At 50.3% G+C, this 27,459-nt stretch overlaps 1 protein-coding gene across 3 annotated transcripts in view; it reads left to right on the forward strand.

Annotated features, from left to right (window-relative positions):
- Positions 1-27,459, forward strand: part of LOC147096759 (neuronal PAS domain-containing protein 3-like) — a 448,957-nt gene that overhangs the window by 144,868 nt on the left and 276,630 nt on the right. For all 3 annotated transcript variants that reach the window (XM_085973376.1, XM_085973378.1, XM_085973377.1), the window contains exons 2-3: positions 5,611-5,796; positions 16,332-16,576. In XM_085973376.1, coding sequence (XP_085829502.1) covers positions 5,696-5,796; positions 16,332-16,576 — 346 coding nt within the window. In that variant the 5' untranslated portion in view covers positions 5,611-5,695. The remainder of the gene's footprint in view (positions 1-5,610; positions 5,797-16,331; positions 16,577-27,459) is intronic.

Here is a 27,459-nt window from a genome sequence, read left to right on the forward strand (position 1 = left end):
GTTCAGAACAATGGCCACAAGTTCCAAGCGTGTCTGTAGCTTAGCAACAGCTGCAGCCACACCCTTGCACAGCAACAAATGGAGGAAGGCAAGTAATAAAAGTTACCTGAACCTACTCCTGAATTTTGCCGGTTAACCGAGATTTCCGGTTATTTAGGTGCCGGTAAATCGAAAGTTTCCTGTACATCACTAGTTCCTGGTTACAAAAACATCCTGAGCAAGCTGGGCCCACGCCCGAGTATTTATACTTCCCTTGGACGGCGCCACCAGCTGGCCGCCCAGTGTTATCTCATGAGTCAATTCTACACGAATGGTAAGATTCATGACATACAGAAACAGGCCATTCGGCCGACCAGTCCATGCCAGCGTTTATGCTCCACTCGAGCCTCCTCCCCTCCTTCCTCATCTCACCCTATCAGCCTAACCCTCTATTCCCTTCTCCCTCATGTGCTTATCTAGCTTCCCCTTAATCTCTCACCTCCAACCGCCTGGCCCCCACACTCCCGCCATTGGTCGCCCGACACGTCTATCTCACGGCGCCCCGCCTTCCCTCAGCCAATTGGGAAGTGATCAAGACTCTTCGTTAGCCGATTGGCTGATCCTTGGCTGTCATTCAAATGACTAATAAACGGAAGTGTTCAAAGAGAATGAAAAGCACCCATTTTGTTTAAGGCCCCTCTGATTATTTTTCCCTCGGGTTTTGCTCACGGCAGTGTCCTGGCAATTAATCTTCAATTCCTGGAGACTCCGGGCCAAGCCTGGAGAGTTTGCGGCCCTAGGGGGAAAAATTCGGTTGCTTTGCGCTTCCCGTTAGCGCCCTAAGAGGGCACTAACGGGGGGCGCAAAGCAACTAGCGCCCGGGCGCGGCGCCGCCAGCGCCTCCCGCAAAATTCAGCAGGAGGTTAGCAGCAGCGCTAGCCGATAGCGCCCCACGGCACTGCGCCGCCGGTGATGACGTCATCGGCGTGTGCAGCAGCCCGTCGCGATCTTCGGGAGCGTCCCCCTGACTTACCGCCGGACGCTATGTCTGACGGGGTCAGGGGGGCCTACCTGCGGCCGGGACGGCGCTATTTAAAGGCGAGGTGCCGGGCAGCCATTTCTGTTGCTGGCCACCTGCCTCCGCTGCCGTCCCCGGGGCCTCCTGACCCGCCTCCCTCGCTGAGTGCCGGCTGCGCTCCATGAGCCCGGCACTTCTCTTGTGTGCCGGGCTCTTTTGCCGGTACTCCCGATCCCCGGGGGCCCAGCTGGGCCCCAGGTCGCGCTGCGCAAGGCCGCCTCCCCTTTAAGAAGGGGAGGGCGCTATTCCCTCGCAACACCCCAGGAGGGAGGCGGGGCGCTTCAGTAGCGCCCCGCTTCTCTCTTGGGGCGTTACCACTCCATTTCGGTCGCGGGGGAGCTGATTTTTCCAGGGCACAAAAAGTAGCGGCCCGGCGAAGCTGGCGCCCCAAAGGGGGCAGGACTCAATTTTTCGCCCCTAGTCTTTGGGGCCACACCAACACTCGATGTTATCTGAACTGGTTGATGCTGCGCAGCATCTGCCGTGCCTTCAGCGGGGGAGGGCACAGGGGCGAGAGCCTTGTCTGCCTGGTACAGAAGCATCATTAGCTGTTTAGAGTAATTGGATTTTCAAAAGCCATGATATTATAGATGGGCTGTCTGATATGGTGCCTGAAGGAGAATCAATTCAGTGAGGCTTGGGTTTGCAGCTTAGTGCTGATACTGGATTACAGAAGATATGATTTGTTAAGCAATATAAGCAATAGTGTCAGCTGTGGCTCAGTGGGCAGCACCTTCGCCTCTGAATCAGAAGGTTGTGGGTTCAAGTCCCACTCCAGAGATTTGAGCACAAAAATCTAGGCTGACTCTCCCAGTGCAGTGCTGAGGGAGTGCTGCTCTGTCGGAGGTGCCGTCTTTCAGATGAGACGTTAAACCCAGGCCGCGTCTGCTCTCTCAGCTGGATGTAAAAGATCCCACGGCCACTATTTTGAAGAAGTGCAGGGGAGTTATCCCCGGTGTCCTGGGGCCAATATTTATCCCTCAACCAACATCACTAAATCAGATGATCTGGTCATTATCACATTGCTGTTTGTGGGAGCTTGCTGTGCGCAAATTGGCTGCTGCGTTTCCTACATTACAACAGTGACTACACTTCAAAAAGTACTTAATTGGCTGCAAAGCGCTTTGGGATGTCTGGTGGTGTGAGTAGGCTCTATATAAATGCAAGTCTGTCTGTCTTTCTACATCTGCCACAAGCCGACCAGTATCCAATGAAGACACGAGGTATGATTACACAGTGCATAGAGCTTACGGCACAGAAACAGGCCATTCGGCCCAACAGACCCATGCCGGTGTTTATGCTCCACGTGAGCCATAACTATTGGGCCAGGACACCGGGGAGAACTCCCACTGCTCTTCTTCGAAATAGTGGCCGCGGGATCTTTTACGTCCGCCTGAGAGGGCAGACGGGGCCTGGGTTTAACGTCTCATCCAAAAGACGGCACCTCGGACAGTGCGGCACTCCCTCAGCGCTGACACTGGGAATGTCAGCCTAGATTTTTGTGCTCAAGTCTCTGGGAGCAACCTTTTGACTCAGAGGCGAGGGTGCTACCCATTGGGCCACGGTTGATACATAGAAATATAGAAACATAGAAGATAGGAGCAGGAGTAAGCCATTCGGCCCCTCAAGCCTGCTCCGCCATTCAATGAGATCATGGCTGATCACCCAAATTCAGTACCCTGTCCCTGCCTTCTCCCCATAGCCCTTGATCCCTTTAGCCTTAAGAAATATATCTAACTCCTTCTTAAATATATTTAATGAATTGGCCTCAACTGCCTTCTGTGGTAGAGAATTCCACAGGTTCACCACTCTCTGGGTGAAGAAATTCCTCCTCATCTCTGTCCTAAGTACCGTGGTATGATGTCAAGGTAACGGGTTTCCCCAGTTTTGGGCAGATTGGGGCGGTGGGAATCGTGCGGAGAGCAGGTTGGTTGAAGTAACTAATGTCAGCGATGTTGAGTCTGTCGCGTGTGCAGCACGGTCTAAACCCGAAGGCGCAATGGTGGCGTCCGTGACTTTTAACAGTTATTTCACCCGGTGGATGTAAAAGATCCCATGGTACTAGTCAAAGGAAAGTAGGAGACTCCTGACAGTGGCCCGGCCAACATTCCTGCCTCCAGCAACGCCACCAAAAAAAACAGGTTAACTGGTCATTCATCTCATTGCTGTTTGTGGGATCTTGCTGTGTACAAAATGACTGCCGTGTCTGCCTACATAACAGCAATGAATGCATTTCATAAGTAATCCATTGGCTGTGAAGTACTTTGGCATGTTCGTTCTTTCTTTCTTTTGTTCATTCACTCTTTTGCTCTTTCTTTTTCCCCTCTCTCTCTCTTTCTCTTTCTTTTTCTCCCTCCCTCTCTCTCTCTCTCTCTCGCTCTCTTTCTATCTACCAGGCAGGATAGGACTGGGACAGGTAGTGGGAGCAGGGCTCAAGTTTTGATGTTTGACTGCCGCTGCTGAAGACTCAGCAACTAATGGATCCCTGATCATGAGGCGCAGAAATAAACTGGGGGGGGAAAATGGCCTTCTATCTTAGAAACACAGATTCTTGCTGTGCCATTTACCTCTTGGAAAACTGGACAGGTGACCTCAGTCATCATCCTCTGCACAAACGAGACTGACCGTTTCATTTCTCCTCAGGTAGGAAGAGGTGTTAATACGTTATTCCCCCTTCTTGTTTCTTTATTAAGGCAGTTTCTTGACCCCTGCCCTCTAATCAGAAGGGGTCATAACATCAACTAGACTACAGCTCTTTCTGTGACAAACACAACCAACGTTGCTTTTCTTCAGCCAGTGGAAGAGGCCGGTCAGAGTGGGACATTTATAGGCAGTGTCCACCTTCCCGTTATTTCTAAAGCAACAGGTCCTCCATTGGCTTCCACTAACAAGCCAAGAGCTGCCAACGCTTGCGAGCTTTCCGACCACATGTCCGCGCCATCACTAAGACTGCCTACTTCCACCTCCAGAACATTGCCCGACTCCGCCCCTGCCTCAGCTCATCCGCTGCTGAAACCCTCATCCATGCCTTTGTTGCCTCTAGACTTGACTATTCCACCGCACTCCTGGCCGGCCTCCCACATTCCGCCCTCCGTAAACTTGAGCTCATCCAAAACTCGGCTGCCTGTGTCCTAACTCGCACCAAGTCCCGTTCACCCCTCACCCCTGTGCTCACTGCCCCGTGTCCTAACTCGCACCAAGTCCCGTTCACCCATCACCCCTGTGCTCGCTGACCTACATTGGCTCCCAGTTAAACATAGAAACATAGAAGATAGGAGCAGGAGTAGGCCATTCGGCCCTTCGAGCCTGCTCCGCCATTCAACGAGATCATGGCTGATCATCCAAACCCTAGCACCCGGGCCCTACACCGACAGCCATCCCACTCAAGCCCTATCCCCGTAACCCTGTAACCCCACGTATTTAATCCCACCTAACACTAAGGGACAATTTTTTATCATGGCCAATCAACCTAACCCGCACATCTTTGGACTGTGGGAGGAAACCGGAGCACCCGGAGGAAACCCACGCAAACACGCAAACAGCGCCTCGATTTTAAAATTCTCATCCCTGTTTTCAAATCCCTCCATGGCCTCGCCCCCCCCCACTATCTCTGTAATCTCCTCCAGCCCCACAATCCTCTGCGCTCCTCTAATTCTGGCCTCTTGAGCGTCCCCGATTTTAATCGCTCCACCATTGGCGGCCGTGCCTTCAGCTGCCTGGGCCCTGAGCTCTGGAATTCCCTCCCTAAACCTCTCCGCCTCGCTACCTCTCTCTCCTCCTTTAAGACACTCCTTGAAACCCACCTCTTTGACCAAGCTTTTGGTCACCTGCCCTAATATCTCCTTATGTGGCGCGGTGTCATATTTTGTTTGATAATCGCTCTTGTGAAGCGCCTTGGGATGTTTTACTACGTTAAAGGCGCTATATAAATGCAAGTTCTTGTTGACACATTCAAGTGTCCAGTGGTCCCGGGATTTCCCAATACTTTCTTCCGAGGGCGTTGAGTGCCCGCCAGTAACGTGCCCAACTGGCCAATGATTGTGTGAGCCTAGACATGATTGACGACAGGCAATTCACCCGTGAGAAGCATCACAAGTGAGCCTCATCTCAATTGACACGCATTTTCCAGCAGTCAGATAGGGGGGTGGGGTCCAGGCTGAACTCCACCACCCCCCCCCCCCGCCCCCCGTCCCAACCCCCACCAAATCCCTATGTTTAATTGGGGGTTCGGAGGTCAATTGTAGCACCCAAACTGCTGGGATCGACCAATTCAGCACAGACCCAAGATTACACCTGGGACCTTCCTGGCTTGTATGACTCAGTTCTACATTGGGCTGTCTACATACCAACTGACCAGCCGTGGGAGCGATGGCCCTGGGATTTTGACCCACCAATGCCAAAGCTATTATGAGCCAATAACTTGCTCGCTGCTGTAGCAGTCATTTTTTGGAAGATAGCGAATTATAAAACGGGACTCATGCAATAAGCACGAGAAAACAAGATTGATTGTGTCAAATCCGAACTTCATTTTCTTCTCTTGCCCCTCTTTTTAGGAGGTCAAGGTCATCTCAAGAAGCCAGCCAATCAGACACTCTGTAGGGATGCTGTAAAGCCAGTTGACTCTGGGAAGGTGGCTGAATGTTAAAGATGGCAACCCAATACAACAGTGAACTGAAATGTGTTAGCGTAGAGTGGGACTTCCTTCAAGGACTACTCGTAAAGAACCAACCAGTCCCTTGGTAAGATTCGCGTGGCTTCATGGTGACCATGGAACTCCTAGTTGAATAAGATTTGTGGGGGGGGGGTGGCGGGGTGGGGGTTGTGGTGAGGGTGGGATGGGCTTTCTTGCTCCAACCAGTTGAGTGTGACCAATCCATTGATCATCCATCATCGCCTGTTACAGGAGACCAGTGGCCAGTTCCTTAAATAGATTAAGCTACTGCTCCCAGAAGTCAACGCGTTGCCAATCATGACATCGCAACAGGAAGGTGGGCTCTGAAGGGTCAAAGGTAAAAAAGGATGTTAAGGGGCCATTAATAGAGAAAGATATTTAACTCTATGTGTGACATTGTTAACATTTACTTTTATCTTTGACCCTACCTCAGCTCATCTGCTGCTGAAACCCTCTTCCATGCCTTTGTTGCCTCTAGACTAGACTATTCCAATGCTCTCCTAGCCGGCCTAGCACCTTGCACTCTCTGTAAACATGAGTTCCTCCAAAACTGTGCTGCCTGTATCCTAACTCGCACCAAGTCCCGTTCACCAATCACCCCTGTGCTCGCCGACCTACATTAGCTCCCGTTCCGATGATGCCTTGATTTTGAAATGCTCTTCCTTGTTCTCAAATGCCTCCATGGCCTCGCCCCCCCCCCCCCCCCCCCCCATCTCTGTAACCTCCTCCAGCCCTACAACCCTCCGAGATCTCTGCGCTCCTCCAATTCCGGCCTCTTGTGCATCCCCGATTTTTTTGGCACCACCATTGTCGGCCGGGCATTCAGCTGCCTGGGCCCTAAGCTCTGGAATTCCCTCCCTAAACCTCTCCGCCTCTCTCTCCTCCTTTAAGATGCTCCTTAAAACCGACCTCTTTGACCAAGGATTTGGTTGCCTGTCCGAATAGCTCCTTATGTGGCTCGGTGTCAAATTTTGTTTGACAAGTGCCGTGGGACATTTTACTATGTTAAATCGCTATATAAATGCAAATTGTTGTTGCTCTAACATACTATGATGACTAGACTAATTAGTCAGCATGAAATGTACGTTTAACTAATTTCCACCCAGTCCTTGGAACACTTCAAAGTGTCAAGGTATTCCATTCCGAGGCAGCAGCAGAAGGATGTGAAGGGTCTTACTCTCCTTCCTGATCTAAATGCTCTCACTGCTCGCTCTCTCGGAGTGGCACGATGAACACTGTCGAGGAGGTCCATGGATTCACTGGCTCGAGGAGGGGGCAAAGCTGTTGGCGATATCTGCAGGGGTCCCTGGGAGTGTGTCAAAATCTATAGGGCCTCTCGGGAGTGTGTCAATATTTACAGGGAGTCCCTGGCAGTGTGTCAGTATTTACAGGGGGTCCCCGGGAGTGTGTCAGTATTTACAAGGGGTCCCCGGGAGTGTGTCAGTATTTACAGGAGATCCCCGGGAGTGTGTCAGCATTTACAGGGGGTCCCCGGGAGTGAGTCAGTATTTACAGGGGGGTCTCCAGGAGTGTGTCAGTATTTACAGGGGGTCCCCAGGAGTGTGTCAGTATTTACAGGGAGTCCCCGGGAGTGTGTCAATATTGACAGGGGGTCCCCGGGAGTGTGTCAGTATTTACAGGGAGTCCCCGGGAGTGTATCAGTATTTACAGGGGGTCCCCGGGACTGTGTCAGTATTTACAGGGGGTCGCGGGAAGTGCGTCAGTATTTACAGGTACAGGGTGTCCCCGGGAGTGTGTCAGTATTTACAGGGGGTCCCCGAGAGTGTGTCAGTATTTACAGGGGGTCCCAGGGAGTGTGTCAGTATTTACAGGGGGTCCCCGGGAGTGTGTCAGTATTTACAGGGGGTCCCCGGGAGTGTGTCTGTATTTCCAGGGATCCCCGGGAGTGTGTCAGTATTAACAGGGGGTCCCCGGGAGTGTGTCAGTATTTACAGGGGGTCCCCGGGAGTGTGTCAGTATTTACAGGGGGTCCACGGGAGTGTGTCAGTATTTCCAGGGATCCCCGGGAGTATGTCAGTATTTCCAGGGATCCCCGGGAGTGTGTCAGTATTTACATGGAGTCTCGGGGAGTGTGCCAGTATTTATAGGGAGTCTCTGGGAGTGTGTCAGTATTTACAGGGGGTCCCCAGGAGTGTGTCTGTATTTACAGGGAGTCCACGGGAGTGCGTCAATATTTACAGGGAGTCTCAGGGAGTGTGTCAGTATTTACAGGGGCGGTCCCTGGGAGTGTGTCAGTATTTACAGGGGGGACCCCTGGAGTGTGTCAGTATTTACAGGGAATCCCGGGGAGTGTGTCAGTATTTACAGGGAGTCTCAGGGAGTGTGTCAGTATTTGCAGGGAGTCCCCGGGAGTGTGTCAGTATATACAGGGAGTCTCGGGGAGTGTGTCAGTATTTACAGGGAGTCTCGGGGAGTGTGTCAATATTAACGCAGTCTCGGGGAGTGTGTCAGTATTTACAGGGACTCCCGGGAGTGTGTCAGTATTAACAGGGGGGCCCGGGGAGTGTGTCAGTATTTACAGGGGGTCCCCGGGAGTGTGTCAGTATTTACAGGGGGTCCCTGGGAGTGTGTCAGTATTTACAGGGAATCCCATGGAGTGTGTCAGTATTCACAGTGAGTCTTGGGGAGTGTGTCAGTATTAACAGGGGAGCCTGGGGAGTCCGTCAGTATTTACATGGCGTCCCTGGGAGTGTGTCAGTATTTACAGGGGGTCCCTGGGAGTGTGTCAGTATTTACAGGGGGTCCCTGGGAGTGTGTCAGTATTTACAGGGGGTCCCTGGGAGTGTGTTAGTATTTACAGGGGGTCCCCGGGAGTGTGTCAATATTTACAGGGGGTCCCCGGGAGTGTGTCAGTATTTACAGGGGGTCCCCGGGAGTGTGTCAGTATTTACAGGGGATCCCCGGGAGTGTGTCAGTATTTACAGGGGGTCCCCGGGAGTGTGTCAGTATTTACAGGGGGTCCCCGGGAGTGTGTCAATATTTACAGGGGGTCCCCGGGAGTGTGTCAGTATTTACAGGGGGTCCCCGGGAGTGTGTCAGTATTTACAGGGGGTGCCCGGGAGTGTGTCAGTATTTACAGGGGGTCCCCGGGAGTGTGTCAATATTTACAGGGGGTCCCCGGGAGTGTGTCAGTATTTACAGGGGGTGCCCGGGAGTGTGTCAGTATTTACAGGGGGTCCCCGGGAGTGTGTCAATATTTACAGGGGGTCCCCGGGAGTGTGTCAGTATTTACAGGGGGTCCCCGGGAGTGTGTCAGTATTTACAGGGGGTCCCCAGGTGTGTGTCAGTATTTACAGGGGGTCCCCGGGGAGGTTACATTAGGAATCAGGTTAGCTAACCCTGAACGAACTCCAAGTCACACACCATCCCGACATGGGAAAAATATCGGCCGTTCCTTCATCGTTGCTGGGTCAAAATCCTGGCGCTCCCTCCCTAACAGCACTGTGGGAGCACCTTCACCACACGGGACTGTAGCGGTTCAAGAAGGCGGCTCACCACCACCTTCCCGAGGGCAATTAGGGGATGGGCAATAAATGCCAGCAACGCCCACATTCCATTTTTCAAAAATGAATAAAAGAACGTTCGGATCGAACTTGGGACCCTGCTGATCTGTTCGGCTCCGATCCACATCGGCGGTGCATGCACCCAGCGAGGCCCCGCACAGAGGTTATTTTTAAACAGCTGGAGTCTGATGGATTGCACAGATAGTGGGCGTCACGCAGAGAAGGTGACTGTTTGTATTGTAATGGGTGGTTGTGGTGCGGGGGGGAGGCGGTGGGGAGAGAGCGGGGAAGATATTCATCAAAGTGGAATTACCACTAACTGTAACTAAAGTAGATTCAGCTGCAAGGAGTGAATGCCGTGGCTACAGATAGGATATTAATCTCTGTTCAGTTAATGGAAACATTCACTGAAATAACCTTAAGCTCCTGACACCAAAAACACGGGAGATTTGAGAGGTGTTGTGTGCCACTCTGGCCAATTGTGTTTAAGGTTTGAGCGCAAAGGATATATAATATGGTATGGGGGATAAAAAAGAAATGGTAATGTTGTTAATCTGAAATATAAACAGAAAATGCTGCAAATACACAACTGGATCAGTCAGCGTCTGTGGAGAATGAAGACTGGTGACCCCTTCATCAGACTGAACGTCTCTAGACGCGACTATTCCAACACTCTCTTGGCCGGCCTTCCATCTTCCACCCCCCCCAGAATCTTGAGCTCATCCAATACTCTGCTGTCCCGTATCCAATCTCGCACTCAACCCCGTTCACCCATCACCCCTTGCGCTCGCTGACCTACATTGGCTCCCGATCCGGCAACGCCTCGATCATTAAAATTCTCATCCTTGTTTTCAAATCCCTCCCATTGGCCTTGCCCCACACCCTCCATCTGTAACCTCCTCCAGCCCTACAACCCTCCGAGTTAAGAACATAAGAAATAGGAGCAAGAGTAGGCCATATGGCCCCTCGAGCCTGCTCCGCCATTCAATAAGATCACGGCTGATCATCGACCTCAACTCCGCTTTCCCGCCCGATCCCCATATCCCCTGATTCCCCTAGAGTCCAAAAACCTATCTATCTCCGAGTTCTCTGCGCTCCTCCAATTCTGGCCTCTTGCAAATCCCCGATTTTAATCGCTCCACCATTGGTGGGTGTACCTTCAGCTGCCTAGGCCCTAAGCTCTGGAATTCCCTCCCTAAACCTCTCCGCCTCTCTCTCCTCCTTTAAGACGCTCCTTAAAACCGACCTCTTTGACCAAGCTTTTGGTCACCTGTCCTAATATCTCCTTATGTGGCTCGGTGTCAAATTTTGTTTGATAATCACTCCTGTGAAGCGCCTTGGGACGTTTTACTATGTTGAAGGTGCTAGATAAATGCAAATTGCTGTTGTTGTTGAAAGGTGAACCGGCATTTTAGGAAGGTTGGGAAAGTAGCGCGGGGGAGAGACGCGACAGATATGCCAGTCACGGAGAGGGAGCACTGAATGCCGTGTTTAACAGCAAATTGCTAGACGCTATAAGCAATAAGCAGTGAGGTTATGGAGAGACGTTAAAAGGATGTGCAAGTAATGTAGGGTGAAACGACACCGAGGAGACCCAAGTGTGAATAAATAGCGATAAGGAAAGGAGTAAAGACAGGCAGCAAATACAAATTAAGACAGAAAATGACAGCAAAAGAATATAATGTAGAGTTTTCTTCACTACTTTATAGACACCGGCAAGATTTCCCCACAATCTCCTCTTCAGTGACTCCAGAATTTTCATCTTAAACCTCACCCTTCCTGACTCGGAGACAAGCTGACCCAAGCTGACACAATCCGCTAACATGGAGGCTTAATTTTCTCTGGCTATTCCTTTGCCGCAACCTTGGTCTCTGTTATCTTTGGCTTTCTATCTTTCTGCTTTGCTATCTCTCCCTTTTGCCTATATTATCCTAATTTTTAAAAATCCTTTCTCCTTCACCTTGCTCGGATTCGCTCTCTTTCTGTCCTTTCTTTCCCTCCATCTCTCGCTCGCCCTCTATTAATCTCACTCTCTCTAGCTGTCTCTCACTCGCACTCTCTCTCACTTGAGTTCTCTCTCTCAACCCTCTCTCTAGCTTTCTCTCTCGCTCACTCGTGCTCTCTCTCTCTCTCTTTCTCTCATTCTCTCCCCAGTCATATCAAATACTCCCATTCATGGGTTAGATGCAGAGTAAAGATCCCTCGACTCTGGTTCAGCCCCAGCCGCAGATGACCGCCCCTCCTGCAAGATGATTGAACACCTCCATGCCCCACAGTTGCCAACCCGTGGCCTCTCTGAATGCGACTGTGAATTAGCCGAAAGCTGGGGAAAGTTTTGTGCTGTTTGCCGCGGCTCACTAGGACCCACATCGAGAAAACTCTTCCTCAGCCTCCACATCCTGGGCTCTGCGTTGAGGGAGGCGAAGGGGATCACATAACAAAACAAACCAGTAACATGACCACCCTCTTCCTTTGATCCAACACTCCCCGGAGGGAGCAGCACTCACAGGGAGAGAGTCTGCATGAGCAAGACTGTGATATCCTGAGGGACATCCCCTTCTAGAGGGTAATGTGTATTTTTCCCATTGAACACCTCAGTTTTAGTTTCTGTGGGGAAGATTGAGGCTGTGTTCAGTGTAAGATCAATGTCATTTTAACTCCCGGGCCTCATTTACATCAGGAAACTGACCCCCAGAATGACATCACTGCTGGGGGGAATGACATCACCACTGGGGGATGACATCACCGACGGGGGAGTGACGTCACAGCCAGGGGGCGCGACATCACAGCTGGGGGGGAGTGACGTCACAGCTGGGGGAATTACATCAACACCGGCGGGTGGCGAAATTCCCGGGGTGGGGGGTGGGGAGAGGATCAGGACACCACTGGGAACCCACGGAAGCAGTCCCAAGCCTGGGAAGTGAGAAGGGGTGGGGGGGGGTGGGGCAGGGTTGATGAGTAAGGATTGCCATTAGGGGAAGACCGAGGCAGAGGAGGCCTAAGGTATCTTCAGGGGCCAGGCGGAGAACTCCTGCTCTACCTGGCCCACAAGCAGCCTATAAAGAATAAACGAACATTCCTGAGCCTCCTGTGGCCATGGATGCTAACTCCCACCAGCGCACGCCAGGCTTCGAGCCTGCGCGGCCCGCGGTTAAAATGGCGGGCTTGTCCCAATGACATCTTCGGGACACCAACTTCGCCATTTAAATTAGGCCTCTGCTCCTCTGGGGCAGGCATCCTTCCCGTGCCCGAGTTCAGGTAGGTTCAAATTGGGACGGCAGGGAGGAGCACTGGTCGGGACTGCGATGCGAACCTCCCTCCGCCATCTTAACCACCTGCATGATCCATTTCCACCGGGCGAGGGGGTTAAAATCAGGCCTAAAGGCTCTGGGGGAAGAATTTGGTTGCTTTGCGCCTCCCGTTAGCGGCCAAGAGGGCGCTAACAGGGCACAGAGCAACTAGCGCTCGGGTGCGGCGCCGCCAACTCCTCCCGCGAAATTCAGCGGGAGTTTAGCAGCGGCGGTAACCGGTAGCGCCCCGTGGCGCTGCGCCTCCAGCGATGATGTCATCGTCGTGCGCACTGCCCCGTTCGCGATCTTCGGTAGCACCCCCTGACTTACCATCGGCTGGGGCAGCGCCAATTAAAAGGGAGGTGCCTGGCCCCCTGAGCACCCCTTTAAGATATTCCAGTAGCGCTCCGCTTCCCTCTTGGGGCGCCACCGATGAATTTTGGCCACGGGGGTGCTAATTTTTTGGGGGGCAAAGTTAGCGCCCCAAAGGGGGCGCAACTCAATTTTTCCCCCTCTGTCTCTCTCACCCTCCAGCAGGAGTCGGGAGCAAGAAATTTGGCTGCTTTTGGGGGTTTTTTCCCCCCCCGTGCTCAGTAGCCCAGTAGAGGCCAATCTTAGTGGCCATGTTGTTGTCTTGAGGCAAGATCAGCAAACTCTACCCTGACGGGGGGAATCGAACCTGCCGCCTTCCTGATCTCTCTCTGCCTTTACACCACGTGTCAAGTCGCTCCGCCACGCCACATTCCATTGGCAAACACGGCTGTGAAGATGCTAATTTTGTTCCCTCTGCCGCTGCACAAACACACGATGGAGTTTGCGGTCCCGCGCCCCCCCCACCCCCCCCCCCCCCCGACCCCCCCCAGTTCGGATGATGATTTGGCCCGGTGGATTTGCTGCGACTGTGCTGTGAAAAGAAGCCGGGACTCTTCCGTGATGCTAGACTAGTGTGATCACGGGGGCCAGTGGATATGACTGAAAGACCGCTCCTTACTGAGCATATTTTTTTTTATTCGTTTATGGGATATGGGTGTCGCTGGCAGGGCCGGAATTTATTGCCCATCCCTAGTTGCTCCTTGAAAAGGTGGTGGTGAGCCGCCTTCTTGAACCGCTGCAGTCCGTGTGGTGAAGGTGCTCCCACAGCGCTGTTAGGGAGGGAGTTCCAGGATTTTGACCCAGCGACGATGAAGGATCGGCCGATATATTTCCAAGTCAGGATGGTGTGTGACGTGGAGGGGAACTTGGAGGTGGTGGTATTCCCATGCACCTGCTGCCCTTGTCCTTCTAGGTGGAGGAGGTCGCGGGTATGCCCATGCTATATAACACGGTGAAAGAAAAAAAAGACTTGCATTTCTATAGCGCCTTTTACGACATCCCAAAGAGCTTTACAGCCAATGAAGTACTTTTTTGAAGGGTAGTCACTGTTGTAATGTAGGAAACGCAGCAGCTAATTTGCACACAGCAAGCTCCCACAAACAGCAATGTGACAATGACCAGATCATCTGTTTTTTAGTGATGTTGGTTGAGGGATAAATATCGGCCCCAGGACACCGGGGAGAACTCCCCCCTGCTCTTTTTCGAAATAGTGGCCGTGGGATCTCTCACATTCACCCGAGAGGGGACAGACGGGGGCCTGGGGTTTATCGCCTCATCCCGATAGACGGCACCTCCGACAGTGCAGCGCTCCCGCAGCACCGCACCGGGAGCGTCAGCCTAGCTTTTTGTGCTCAGTTGTCTGGAGTGGGACTTTGAACCCACGACCTTCTGACTCAGAGGTGAGAGTGCGACCCACTGAGGGCACTGCTGATATGTTGTATCTCGCACTGTGTGTTACTGGTTATGTTGTATGACACACAGTGTGTTACTTGGTATCACCCTCCTGTCTATATAATATCCCACTGTGTCTTACTTGGCATACTAATCTGGCAACATTATAAATCCATTATCAAGGTCTCGCTTTTTTCTCACGTCAGCATACTTTTTAATTTTCCATGTACAGTGGCACTCCAGAAAAAGGTTCTAAAATATGGTGTGCAGCTCTCTCGGGATTGTTGTACATTCGTTAGAACGATGAAGAGTGCTTGTTTCTGAAGCTGCCTTGTGCGGTTTCTGCCCGGCGTGACATGCCAGAAGTAGTGATCTCGGCAGGTTTTACACATTCCAGTTAGTATTTTTATTCTTCCCCCTGCAGCTGTGTAAATATTGTAATGGTTTATGTCCCTTGCTGGCGTTCGTCCAACCTTCTACTTTCCAAAACGAGAATTCCTCTTCAGCCTGGGGCTGGCTCGCAGACGTCTTCCTCAGATTTTTGTTTCCCCCCGTGTCATCAATTTGTGTCCGGCCCCCGCCACCTCCCCCCCACCCCCCCCCCCACACCACCACACCGAATTTCTCTTCTCCTGCCTTAACAGTGCTCGCTCTTGACTTCAAGTAATTTATTGTATGTCACGGGCATTTATGTGAGATGCTAGAAGATGCGATTAGGAACAGGTCCCTTCCTTCTCCATTGACTCTGGTGGCCCCCATGTAAAATTGTTTGATGGGACAGTGTCGAGGGAGCTTTACTCTGTATCTAACCCGTGCTGTACCTGCCCTGGGAGTGTTTGATGGGACAGTGTAGAGGGAGCTTTACTCTGTATCTAACCCGTGCTGTACCTGCCCTGGGAGTGTTTGATGGGACAGTGTAGAGGGAGCTTTACTCTGTATCTAACCCGTGCTGTACCTGTCCTGGGAGTGTTTGATGGGACAGTGTAGAGGGAGCTTTACTCTGTATCTAACCCGTGCTGTACCTGTCCTGGGAGTGTTTGATGGGACAGTGTAGAGGGAGCTTTACTCTGTATCTAACCCGTGCTGTACCTGCCCTGGGAGTGTTTGATGGGACAGTGTAGAGGGAGCTTTACGCTGTATCTCACCTGTGCTGTACCTGCCCTGGGAGTGTTTGATGGGACAGTGTAGAGGGAGCTTTACTCTGTATCTAACCCGTGCTGTACCTGCCCTGGGAGTGTTTGATGGGACAGTGTAGAGGGAGCTTTACTCTGTATCTAACCCGTGCTGTACCTGCCCTGGGAGTGTTTGATGGGACAGTGTAGAGGGAGCTTTACTCTGCATCTCACCTGTGCTGTACCTGCCCTGGAAGTGTTTGATGGGACAGTGTAGAGGGAGCTTTACTCTGTATCTAACCCGTGCTGTACCTGCCCTGGGAGTGATTGATGGGACAGTGCAGAGGGAGCTTTACTCTGTATCTAACCCGTGCTGTACCTGCCCTGGGAGTGTTTGATGGGGACAGTGTAGAGGGAGCTTTACTCTGTATCTAACCCGTGCTGTACCTGCCCTGGGAGTGTTTGATGGGACAGTGTAGAGGGAGATTTACTCTGTATCTAACCCGTGCTGTACCTGCCCTGCGAGTGATTGATGGGACAGTGTAGAGGGAGCTTTACTCTGTATCTAACCCGTGCTGTACCTGCCCTGGGAGTGTTTGATGGGACAGTGTAGAGGGAGATTTACTCTGTATCTAACCCGTGCTGTACCTGCCCTGGGAGTGTTTGATGGGACAGTGTAGAGGGAGCTTTACTCTGTATCTAACCCGTGCTGTACCTGCCCTGGGAGTGTTTGATGGGACAGTGTAGAGAGAGCTTGGAGCTGCAACTCATCTGATAGAGTTCGATAGCTTCATTTAACATGAAAAGAGATGCTAATTAACCAGTGTTACTTTGGGCACAAGAAAAAATGACAGGCAGTAGAGAATGGCGAAACAATTAAAAACTAAGGAATAAATTCTTTTTTTCTTCCAGTCTACAAGCCCTACGGAAGGAGAAGTCTCGCAATGCTGCCCGCTTTCGTCGGGGGAAAGAAAACTTTGAGTTTTATGAATTGGCGAAAATGCTTCCGCTCCCGGGAGCCATCACGAGCCAACTGGACAAGGCCTCCATCATCCGGCTGACCATCAGCTACCTCCGGATGAGGGACTTTGCCAATCTGGGGGATCCCCCTTGGAACCTGAGGATCGAGGGGCCCCCACCCAACATCTCTGTAAAAGGTATGTTGACGCGACCTTGGTGAGATTGAGTAGAACGGGCCTATATTCTCTGGTGTTTAGAAGAATGAGAGGTGATCTTATTGAAACGTATAAAACTCATAAGAGGGCTTGTCAGGGTAGCTGCTGAGAGGCTGTTTCCCCCTGGCTGGAGAGCCTAGAACCAGGGGACACAGTCTCAGGAGAAGGGGTCGGCCATTTAGGACTGAGATGATGGGAAATGTCTTCACTCAGAGGGTTGTGAATCTTTGGAATTCTCTACCCCAGAGGGCTGTGGATGCTCAGTCGATGAGTATATTCAAGGCTGAGGTCGATAGATTTTTGGGCAATAAGCTCATTGAAACTTATAAAATTCTAACAGGACTAGACAAACTAGATGCAGGAAGGCTGTTCCCGATGGCGGGGGAGCCCAGAACCAGGGGTCACAGTCTAAGGATAAGGGGTAAGCCATTTCGGACTGAGACGAGGAGGAATTTCTTCACCCAGAGAGTGGTGAACCTGTGGAATTCTCTACCACAGAAGGCATTTGAGGCCAACTTATTAAATATATTCAAGAAGGAGTTAGATATATTTCTTAAGGCTAAAGGGATCAAGGGATATGGGGAGAAAGCAGGGACAGGGTACTGAATTTGGATGATCAGCCATGATCTCATTGAATGGCGGAGCAGGCTCGAGGGGCCGAATGGCCTACTCCTGCTCCTATTTATTTTGTTCTTATGAATCGGTCAAGGTGGCTTGGAAATTAGTTGGTCGTCCATCAACATTACTCCTTAAGGTAAGGCTCATCCAAGCCACACAGCATTGTAGTATATTGAAACTCCACGGTGTCGCTCACACACAATTGCGGACGCAAGGATCGGTCCGTTCCTTCTGCTGGCTGCAGTGTCTGTTGTGTCGAGTTCGAGCTAATGTTGGGAGCATGTGCTGTGACCGAAACGGTTCGTAAAACCCACAGGCTGCATTATTGAACTAGAAAGAAGGGAGTCTCACTCTTAAAGGGTGAGGGTACCAAGGGATATGGAACTAAGGCGGGTAAATGGAGTTGAGGTGAAGATCAGTCATGATCTAATTGTGCGGCAGAATAGGCTCGAGGGGCTGAATGGCCTTCTCCTGTTCCTATGTCCCTAAATGAGTGATACTTCAGAAGTAACAACAGAAGACGCTGGAAAAACTCAGCAGGCCCGGCAACATCCGTGGAGAGAGAAATAGAGTCAACGTTTCAGGTCGAAACCCTTCGTCAGAACTGAGAAAAAAAGGCAGGAAATGAAACAGATTAAAAGGCAGTTTGGGGGCTGGGAAATGGGGGAGGGGATGAAAGGAGAGACATTAAGAGATATTCAAGGTGAGACGAGATGGTAATAGGACAGGTAAAGAAACAGACAATGGCTCTGGATGAAGTGTGAAATGGGCTGGCAGAGTGAGAGACAGCTGCCGTGTGGGAGAGAGAAAAAGGAAAAGGCACAAACCAGAAGTGTGGATAAAAAATATGAAAATATAATAGAGGCCGAGGTTATGATCTGAAATTGTTGAACTCGATATTGAGTCCGGAAGGCTGTAAAGTGCCGAATCGGAAGATGAGGTGGTGTTCCTCCAGTTGGTTGGTTACCAAGCTCAGCCATGCTGCTATGGGGTGGAGGGGGCGGGTAACCCCTCCGATAAGAACATAAGAAATGCTTCCCGCTTTGCAAGAAGGGAAGAGAAAGATCCAGTATCCTTTGATTCGCTAAATGTTTATCGAAACCTCCTGAGAGACAATCATTAGGCTACAGTTCAAAAAGTAGAGGCTGGTGAAATGATTAAAAACTAAGGACAGAATTCTGCGGTTCAGAACCAAGTCCCAAATTGTCAGATTCTGCAGATGAAGATAATCCAAGGTGTTCCTCTGTAACAGGTTTTTTTTTTGAGAGGTTAGTTTGACCTGGTTATTGATTTAAGGTGTCAGTTTGTACTGGCGCTACGTCTCGCCTTACACGGGTTACTGTCGAATGAACAGCCGGATGTTCAGTTTGGGAGGTTTAATGACGAGTCGAAGCCAAAAGCAAAAATACTGCAGATGCGGGAAATCGGAAAAACAACAAAAAGAGGGGAAGAGGAAAAGCTGGAAGCGCCCCGCAGGTCAGGTGGCGTCTGTGCAGAGAGACAGAAGCCTAAACGCTTGAGGGCCTCTTGACTGGAACCGTCGGCAGCCTGACTTCTGTTTCTCTTCCGCCGCTGCCTGACCCGTTGAGTCTTTCCAGCTTTCACTCTCTCTCTTTGTGTTTTAATGGCGTGCGTGCTGGCTAAGCAGTGGCCGAGGGTAGCTCCAATGCGCAAGCTGGAAAAAGCTGGTTAATAAATGAGTCGCTCAGATTTGGTGGCAGGAAAATGGCGAGACCAGTATTTTTTTTTAAATTCGTTCGCATCGTCAGCGGGCCAGCATTTATTGCCCACCCCTAATCACCCTTGAGAAGGTGGTGGTGGTGGTGAGCCACCTTCTTGAATACAACCAAGTGGCTTGCTGGGCCATTTCAGAGGGGCAGCTAAGAGTCAAACACATTGCTGTGGGTCTGGAGTCACATATCGGCCAGACCGGGTAAAGGTGGTAGATTTCCTTCCCTAAAGGGCATTAGTGAACCAGATGGGATTTTACGGTAATCGCCATCACCGATACTACAGGAAACTTTTTTTTATCCGGCACCGACGGGACCGACGTGGTGCTGGTTCATCAAAAATTCCGGATAACCGAAAGCTATAGTAAAAGATACGGAGCTGAGAGCTCCGTATAAAGCAACAAACCCTGTTGCTTAGCAACAGGTTCAGAACAATGGCCACAAGTTCCAAGCATCTCTGTAGCTTAGCAACAGCTGCAGCCACACCCTTGCACAGCAACAGATGGAGGAAGGCAAGTAATAAAACTTACCTGAACCTACTCCTGAATTTTGCAGGTTAACCGAGATTTCCGGTTATTTAGGTGCCGGTAAATCGAAAGTTTCCTGTAACTTTTTATTCCAGATTTTATTCAATTAATTCATTGAACTTAAATTCTCCCAGCTGCCTGTGGTGGGATTTGAACTCACATCTCCAGATCATTAGTCCAGGCCTCGGGATTACTAGTCCAGTAACGTCACCACTATGCTCCCGTACCCGTCGAGTCAAATGGAGTTTGTTCGCAGGGAGCAAGCTTCAAAGGTTTGGCGCACATGTTTCGTGAAGGCTGTGGGCATTTTGGTCGCACTGTGTTACTGGGAGAATACAAAGTACATACGGCACAGAAACAGGCCATTCGGCCCAACTGGTCCATGCCGGTGTTTATGCTCCACACGTGCCTCCTCCCATCTGCTTCATCTCACCCCATCAACATATCCTTCTATTCCTTTCTCCCTCATGTGTTTATCCAGCTTCCCCTGAAATGTAGCTATGCTATTCACCTCAACCGCTCCCTGTGGTAGCGAGTGCCACATTCTCACCACTCTCTGGGTAACGACATAATTGCATTGGGGCTTGAAGGCACGGCTGTGCTTTTTCATGTGACTAATGCGTGTTTAAAGCTTAAAAGCAGTTTGTCTGGGATTTTTGTTTTTGGCCCTGGGTTTCAGTGGGAAGGTGGAGCTGGTGGGGGGGGGGGGAGGAGGGGTGGGGAAGGGAGATCGTGGGATCCTGCCCAGCCCCCAATCACAATATTCAACTGGCCCTTGAATGACTTGCCTGAGCACGGGAGTTGCTTTACAGGGGGAAGATCTCTGGAGTTTGACTTGAACCCACAACCTTCTGTCCCACATCACCTAAACAACAGCAATTTGTATTTATATAGCGCTTTTAACGAAGTAAAACGCCCCAAGGCGCTTCACAGGAGCGATTATCAAACAAAATTTGACACCAAGCCACATAAGGAGATATTAGGGCTGTTGACCAAAAGCTTGGTCAAAGAGGTAGATTTTAAGGAGCGTCTTAAAGGAGGAAAGAGAGGTGGAGAGGTGGAGAGGTTTAGGGAGGTAATTCCAGAGCTTAGGGCCCAGGCAACAGAAGGCACGGCCACCAATGGTTGAGCGATTATAATCAGGGATGCTCAAGAGGGCTGATATGCCAAATAACTGCCTGAATCCATGAGGTTAAAGCTTAAAACTAAAGGCTTTTATTAAGTAAGAACATGGCATCAAGTTAACTCAGGGCAACCATCATTCATCACCGACCCAGCCCTTGGTAGAACATTCCAGAAGAGGGGCAGGGCTAGGGAGGACCATAAGTGGTTACACCAGTGGAACATTCCAGACATTAACAAGAACAACAACAACACAAATGCCAGAACACAGAGTTATTTCATCACAAGGGCAGAATTAGAGGAGTGCAGATATCTCGGGGGGTTGTGGGGCTGGAGGAGATTACAGAGATAGGGAGAGGCGAGGAGGCTATGGAGGGATTTGAAAACAAGGATGAGAATTTTGAAATCGAGGCGCTGCTTAACCAGGAGCCAATGTAGGTCAGCGAGCACAGGGGTGATGGGCGAACGGGGCTCGGTGCGAGTTAGGACACGGGCAGCCGAGTTTTGGATGACCTCAAGTTTACATAGGGTGGAATGTGGGAGGCCAGCCAGGAGTGCATTGGAATAGTCAAGTCTAGAGGTAACAAAGGCATGGATGAGGGTTTCAGCAGCGGATGAAAGAAAAGTGTTCAAAGAAAATAGGGGATAAAACTCACACACCGTTTTTTTTTTGTTTTTTTAAGGCCCCTAGAATTTTTCTCCCGGGTTGTCCTTTAATTTCTGGAGACTCCAGGATAATCCCGGAGAGTTGGCAACTCTAGGCTCAACAGTGCAGCACACAGTGTATTTGCTAATTGAAACTTAGTGGGCGAGGGGAGTCTCCGACAAACACCTCTGTGTTAAAAGGCGGCGTAAATTGTTTTTAATGTTTTGTTAGACTTTTCTCAGCTGCCCATTCTATTCAGTGCTTCAGCTGTGTTATTTGCGATTCCTGTAAAAATAGGTAGCTCGCGAAAATTGTGATTTATTATCGGTTTTGTTCCAGCGATATTAAAATAGAATGTTTCCTTGATTGAACTGTCAGTTGTTGCTTTTCACGTCTCTGCTGTCATTCCGACTATCAGCTGTTTTTATTTAAATCCTATTGTACTGCAAAAAAAAACACACACACACACAAAACAACCCCACTATTTAATTCAGAAGGAAGTTGAGTAGAATTCAGTCACCCAAAGGGTAATTTGCAGAATTAAGTTGCCAGGGAAAAATGATCAAAATGGGCGGTATAAATTGCCCCGAGAGTCACTGGACGCAATCCTGGAGAGTGAAGGGATTCACTGTTATGGTGAATGTCATGTTCAGTCCTAGAAAAATAGGAGCAGGAGTCGGCCATTCGGCCCTTCGAGCCTGCTCCACCATTCAATATGATCATGGCTGATCCTCTATCTCAATACCATATTCCCGCTCTCTCCCCATACCCCTTGATGTCTTTTGCATCTAGAAATCTATCTATCTCCTTAAATATATTCAGTGACTTGGCCTCCACAGCCTTCTGTGGTAGAGAATTCCACAGGTTCACCACCCTCTGAGTGAAGAGATTTCTCCTTATCTCAGTCCTAAATGTCCTACCCCGTATCCTGAGACTGTGACCCCTCGTTCTAGACCCCCCAGCCAGAGGAAACATCCTCCCTGCATCCAGTCTGTCTGGCCCTGTCAGAATTTTATACGTTTCAATGGGATCCCTTCTCATTCTTCTAAACTCTAGTTACAGGCCTAGTCGACCCAATCTCTCCTCATACGACAGTCCTGCCATCCCAGGAATCAGTCTGGTGGACCTTCGCTGCACTCCCTCTATGACAAGTATATCCTTTCTTAGATAAGGAGACCAAAACTGCACACAGTACTCCAGGTGTGGTCTCACCAAGGCCCTGTATAACTGTAGTAAGACATCCTTGCTCCTGTACTCAAATCCTCTTGCAATGAAGGCCAACATACCATTTGCCTTCCTAACTGCTTGCTGCACCTGCATGTTTGCTTTCAGTGACTGGTGTACAAGGACACCCAGGTCCCTTTGTACATCAACACTTCCCAATCTATCACTATTTCTGTTTTTTCTACCGAAGTGGATAACTTCACATTTATCCACGTTATACTGCATCTGCCATGTATTTGCCCACTCACTCAACTTGTCTAAATCGCCTTGAAGCCTCTTTGCATCCTCCTCACAACTCACAATCCCACCTAGTTTCGTGTCGTCAGCAAACTTGGAAATATTACATTTGGTTCCCTCATCCAAACCATTGATATATCTATATATGATATATCTATATATATAAAATGGTCTGTCTTTCTGTCTTTCCCTCTGTCTTTCCGTCTGTCTTTCCGTCTGTCTGTCCGGCTATACAATCAAAAGTTATGGAGCGTACCTGCACATATGTTATATCAAAGGAAAGCTTATCATCAGGGGACTCTCATAGGCGTATTTACTTTTTGGTCAGACAAAAATTGTTCGAACACTATACAAAAAACGTTCAAAAATCCGCTCATTAGCGGTTGACCAATCCTACCTCTCATTAGCGTTGATTGACGTGCTGCTTGACCAATCCTACAGTTCAGTGACCTGATGGTTAACCAATCGGTGCGTCACAGGCTGGACCTAATCCTCCAGTCTCCCTAAACTTCGCCGCCATTTTTTTCATCCCCACAGGGACAGCACCAGCCAAACAAACCCCCACATTGCGACTCCGGGAGCGGCAGGTGAGTTTACACACAGCGGGCGGGTCATCGGCAGCGGCCGGCCGTCAACCGTGCCACCCGCGGGGGAGCTCAGCTGTGGTCCGTCTCGGCCCCACAGCCCGGCCGGGCCTCAAGCGCTAGGCCCCGCACGGCCGGTATCAGAGGCACAGACAGAGCGGACAGACAGGAGCAGGGAGACTGCGCGCCCCAAAATTGCCCTGGCAATGCCGGGCACCCCCTGCTAGTATATATATAAACTTCCAAGTCCATGTCCTATCCATCACCATTAGGTGTCAGCAGTGGCTCAGTGGGTAGCACTCTCTTGCCTCTGAGGCAGAAGGTCGCGGGTCCGAGTCCCACTCCAGAGACTTGAGCACATAATCCAGGCTGACACTAGCAGTGCTGTACTGAGGGAGCGCTGCATCTTTTGGATGAGTCGTTAAACCGAGCCAATCTGGGAGACGGGGAGGCAAATTTCTAAGATATCAGTTCAATATTTGGGTCTAGGGGAAAAATTCAAATGAGTGTACGGAAAAATTTGCAGCAGAGTGGGACTAATTGGATAGCTCTTTCAAAGAGCCGCCACAGGCATAATGGGCCCCTTCTGTGCTGTGTCATTTGATTATTCTAAACCTACTGAAAGGGTTGCGAGAGCCTATAAAACCGCCCCACCGTATAGGACTAGCCCCTGCTATCGGTTGGTATAAAGATGGTCACCACCATGGAAGAAGTGTTGACGTTGCGGATTGCGAATCCTTCCACTACTTCACTCTGTTCTCCAAGGAAAAGCATGAAGATATGAGAACAACAACCAAGATCACTTACTTCCATCTGTACAACATCTCTTTCCTTACCTCAACCCCCCTGCCGCGTGAAACCCTTATCCATGCCTTTGTTTCCTCCGGAATTGACTTCCCCAAGCTCTATCACCCCGCCACATCCTGCCCTACTCTTGATGTCCTGCTCGCCCGTCCCCGCCAACCTCAATTGGCTTCCTGCCCCTCAACTCGTCAAATTCAATTCCCTGCATGGCTTCACCCAACTCTACCTCTGCAAAACTCCAACCCTACACTCTGGCTTCCTGTATGCAACCGCCCATCCCCCCCACCATCCTCCCAGTCTACCATCACTGGCACACACTTTAACCATCGCAGCCCGACTCTCTGGAACTCCCTCCTTAAGCCTCCTCACTGATGTAAGAAAACTACTAGGCACTTGGTCTGAGTATTAAAGCTTTAATCAACTGTTTTTCAACATGGAGATCTAGTTGTGTCCTTCACTAGTTCCTGTTAAAGAATGTCCTGAGCAAGCTGGGCCCATGCCCGAGTATTTATACTCTCCCTGGACAGCGCCACCAGCAGGCCGCCCAGTATTACATCATAAGTCATTTCCACATGAATGACAAGATTCATGTCACTCGCCTCGCTACTGACCTCCTCACTCTTAAAGGCCTCCTCGAAGCCTTCTGTCAACCCTCCTAAATCTTCCTCTAATTTGGTGCCCCTTTCTCTGTGAAGTATCGAGTGGCTTCTTCTTCACTAAATCTGCTACACGAATGCTAGTTGATGCCTGATAGATGGGGGTAGATCTATAAAGTAGAGATGGACCAGTTTGGCCATAATGACCTTTCACTGTCCCTTAAAGTTCTCATGTTGTTACTCCACTATAAAACATATAGTGAAGGATAGATTTTACAGATTGCTACTCCCGACACTTGCCTTCATCGGCCAGACGACCATGTCGCGGAGTCAGTGGGCCACGTCCATTCATTTTCAAGGGTGGGAGGGGGGAGCCTACTGACCTCAACACCCAAACTTAGGACTGAAATGAGGAGGAATTTCTTCACCCAGAGAGTGGTGAACCTGTGGAATTCTCTGCCACAGAGGGTGGTGGAGGCCAGTTCATTAAATATATTCAAGAAAGAGTTGGATATATTTCTTAAGGCTAAAGGGATCAAGTGATATGGGGAGAAGGCAGGGACAGGGTACTGAATTTGGATGATCAGCCATGATCTCATTGAATGGCAGAGCAGGCTTGAAGGGCCAAATGGCCTACTCCTGCTCCTATCTTCTATGTTTCTATGTAACTCCTGATGTGGATGCCTGGCTTTTTGAAGCTCTGTATCATGAGCATGAATTCAGAAAATGCATTCTGCGTTGGGGTCAAAATGTCACCTGGAACTGGTTTCTTGCCTCTCCGTTCTTCTGACTCTTGTCTCTTAAGCACCCCCCATCTCCCCCCTTCAGACCACCCTTGGTGGCCGTGTCTTCAGCCGGCTAGGCCCCACGCTCTGGAATTGGCTCCTTTAACCCCCTCCCACCTCCCCTCCTTTAAGACCCTTCTTAAAACCCACCTCTCTGACCAATTATTCGGTTACCCTTCCTAACATCTCTTCCTTTGGCTCCGTGTCTATTGATTTTGAGCAAGCCGCTGTGAAGCACCTTGGGACGTTTTTCTAAGGGGTCGGCCATTTAGGACTGAGATGAGGAGAAATGTCTTCACTCAGAGGGTGGTGAATCTTTGGGATTCTATACCCCAGAGGGCTGTGGATGCTCAGTCGTTGAGTATATTCAAGACAGAGGTCGATAGATTTTTGGGAATCAAGGGATATGGCGATGGGTGGGAAGGTGAAGCCATAGAGTTATACAGCATAGAAAGAGGCCCTTTGGCCCATCGTGTCTGCGCCGGCCATCAAGCCCTGTCTATTCTAATCCCATTTTCCAGCACTTGGTCCGTAGCCTTGTATGCTATGGCGTTTCAAGTGCTCATCTAAATGCTTCTTGAATGTTGTGAGGGTTCCTGCCTCCACCACCCTTTCAGGCAGTGAGTTCCAGATTCCAACCACTCTCTGGGTGAAAAGTTTTTCCTCAAAACCCCTCTAAACCTCCTGCCCCTTACCTTGAAACTATGCCCCCTGGTTATTGACCCCTCTACTAAGGGGGAAAGTTCCTTTCTATCTACCCTCTCTATGCCCCTCATAATTTTGTACACCTCAATCAGGTCCCCCCCCTCAGCCTTCTCTGCTCCAAGGAAAACAACCCCAGCCTGTCCAGCCTCTCCTCATAGCTGATTGAGGTCAAAGATCAGCCATGATCTTATTGAATGGCGAAGTAGGCTCGAAGGGCCGAATGGCCGACTCCTGCTCCTAATTCTTATGTAAAGGTGTTAAATAAAAGCAAGTTGATGCATCTTGATTTCAACACAAAAGGCTGAAGGGCACATAACAAAAAGAAAGTCTTGCATTTATATCGCGCCTTTCACGACCTCAGGACATCCCAAAGCGCTTTGCAGCCAATGAAGTACTTTTTGAAGTGTAGACACTGTTGTAATGAATGAAACGCGGCAGCCAGTTTGCGCACAGCAAGATCCAACAAGCGGCAATGTGATAATGACCAGGCAATCTGTTTTTAGTGATGTTGGTTGAGGGATAAATATTGGCCCCAGGACACCAGGGGAGAACTTCCCTGCTCTTCTTCGAAATAGTGGCCGAGGGATCTTTTATGTCCACCTGAGGGGAGAGCAGACGAGGGGCCTCGGCTTAACGGCTCAACCGTGCGGCGCTCCGTCAGTACTGCACCGCGAGGGCGTCAGATCATACATGGGGGACGTGCGGCAGGCTGCGAACGTGCCGACTGTCGAGCACTGGTGTCCGCGGGTTCAGATGGGTAGCAAAAAACAATTGCACTGTTACTGAATGGGTGGGGGGGTGGGGGGTGCGGGGAGAGACATTACTGTCACAGTGCGTACGCACTTCTGTGTGTGTGTGTGTGTGTGTGTGTGTGTGCAGGCGTGTGTGTGTTCCTCCCTCCTCTGAGCAAGATGGACATTGTCTGTTTAACATATAATTAGGCATAATTGCATGGAAAAACCCAAGAAAGACAGAGTAGGTGGAGCCTTCATTGATGCTGCGTTGTTTAATGATAGCCTTGAATAACAGCTTTTAATTGCCTAAGGACAAAGCTATTAGGAGCGTTATGTACTGTAAACACACAGCTGTGGTGTTTCCGTATGCAAATTCGGAACATGCAATTAAAAAGGAATTTAAAGAAAACGAGAGGAGCCTGACTGCACAGCCATAGCTTCACAGAAATGTTCCAAGTTCCGCTAAGATATCATCCCATTTCTGTCAGGCTATCACGTAGCGTTGGGGCTGCAGATTCCCCCCCACCCCGCGCTGATGCACACAGTGCATTTG

The sequence above is a fragment of the Somniosus microcephalus genome, chromosome 34, assembly GCF_052327205.1.
Source record: "Somniosus microcephalus isolate GS21.2 chromosome 34, FLI_Smic_1.0, whole genome shotgun sequence".
NCBI classification, from domain to species: domain Eukaryota; kingdom Metazoa; phylum Chordata; class Chondrichthyes; order Squaliformes; family Somniosidae; genus Somniosus; species Somniosus microcephalus.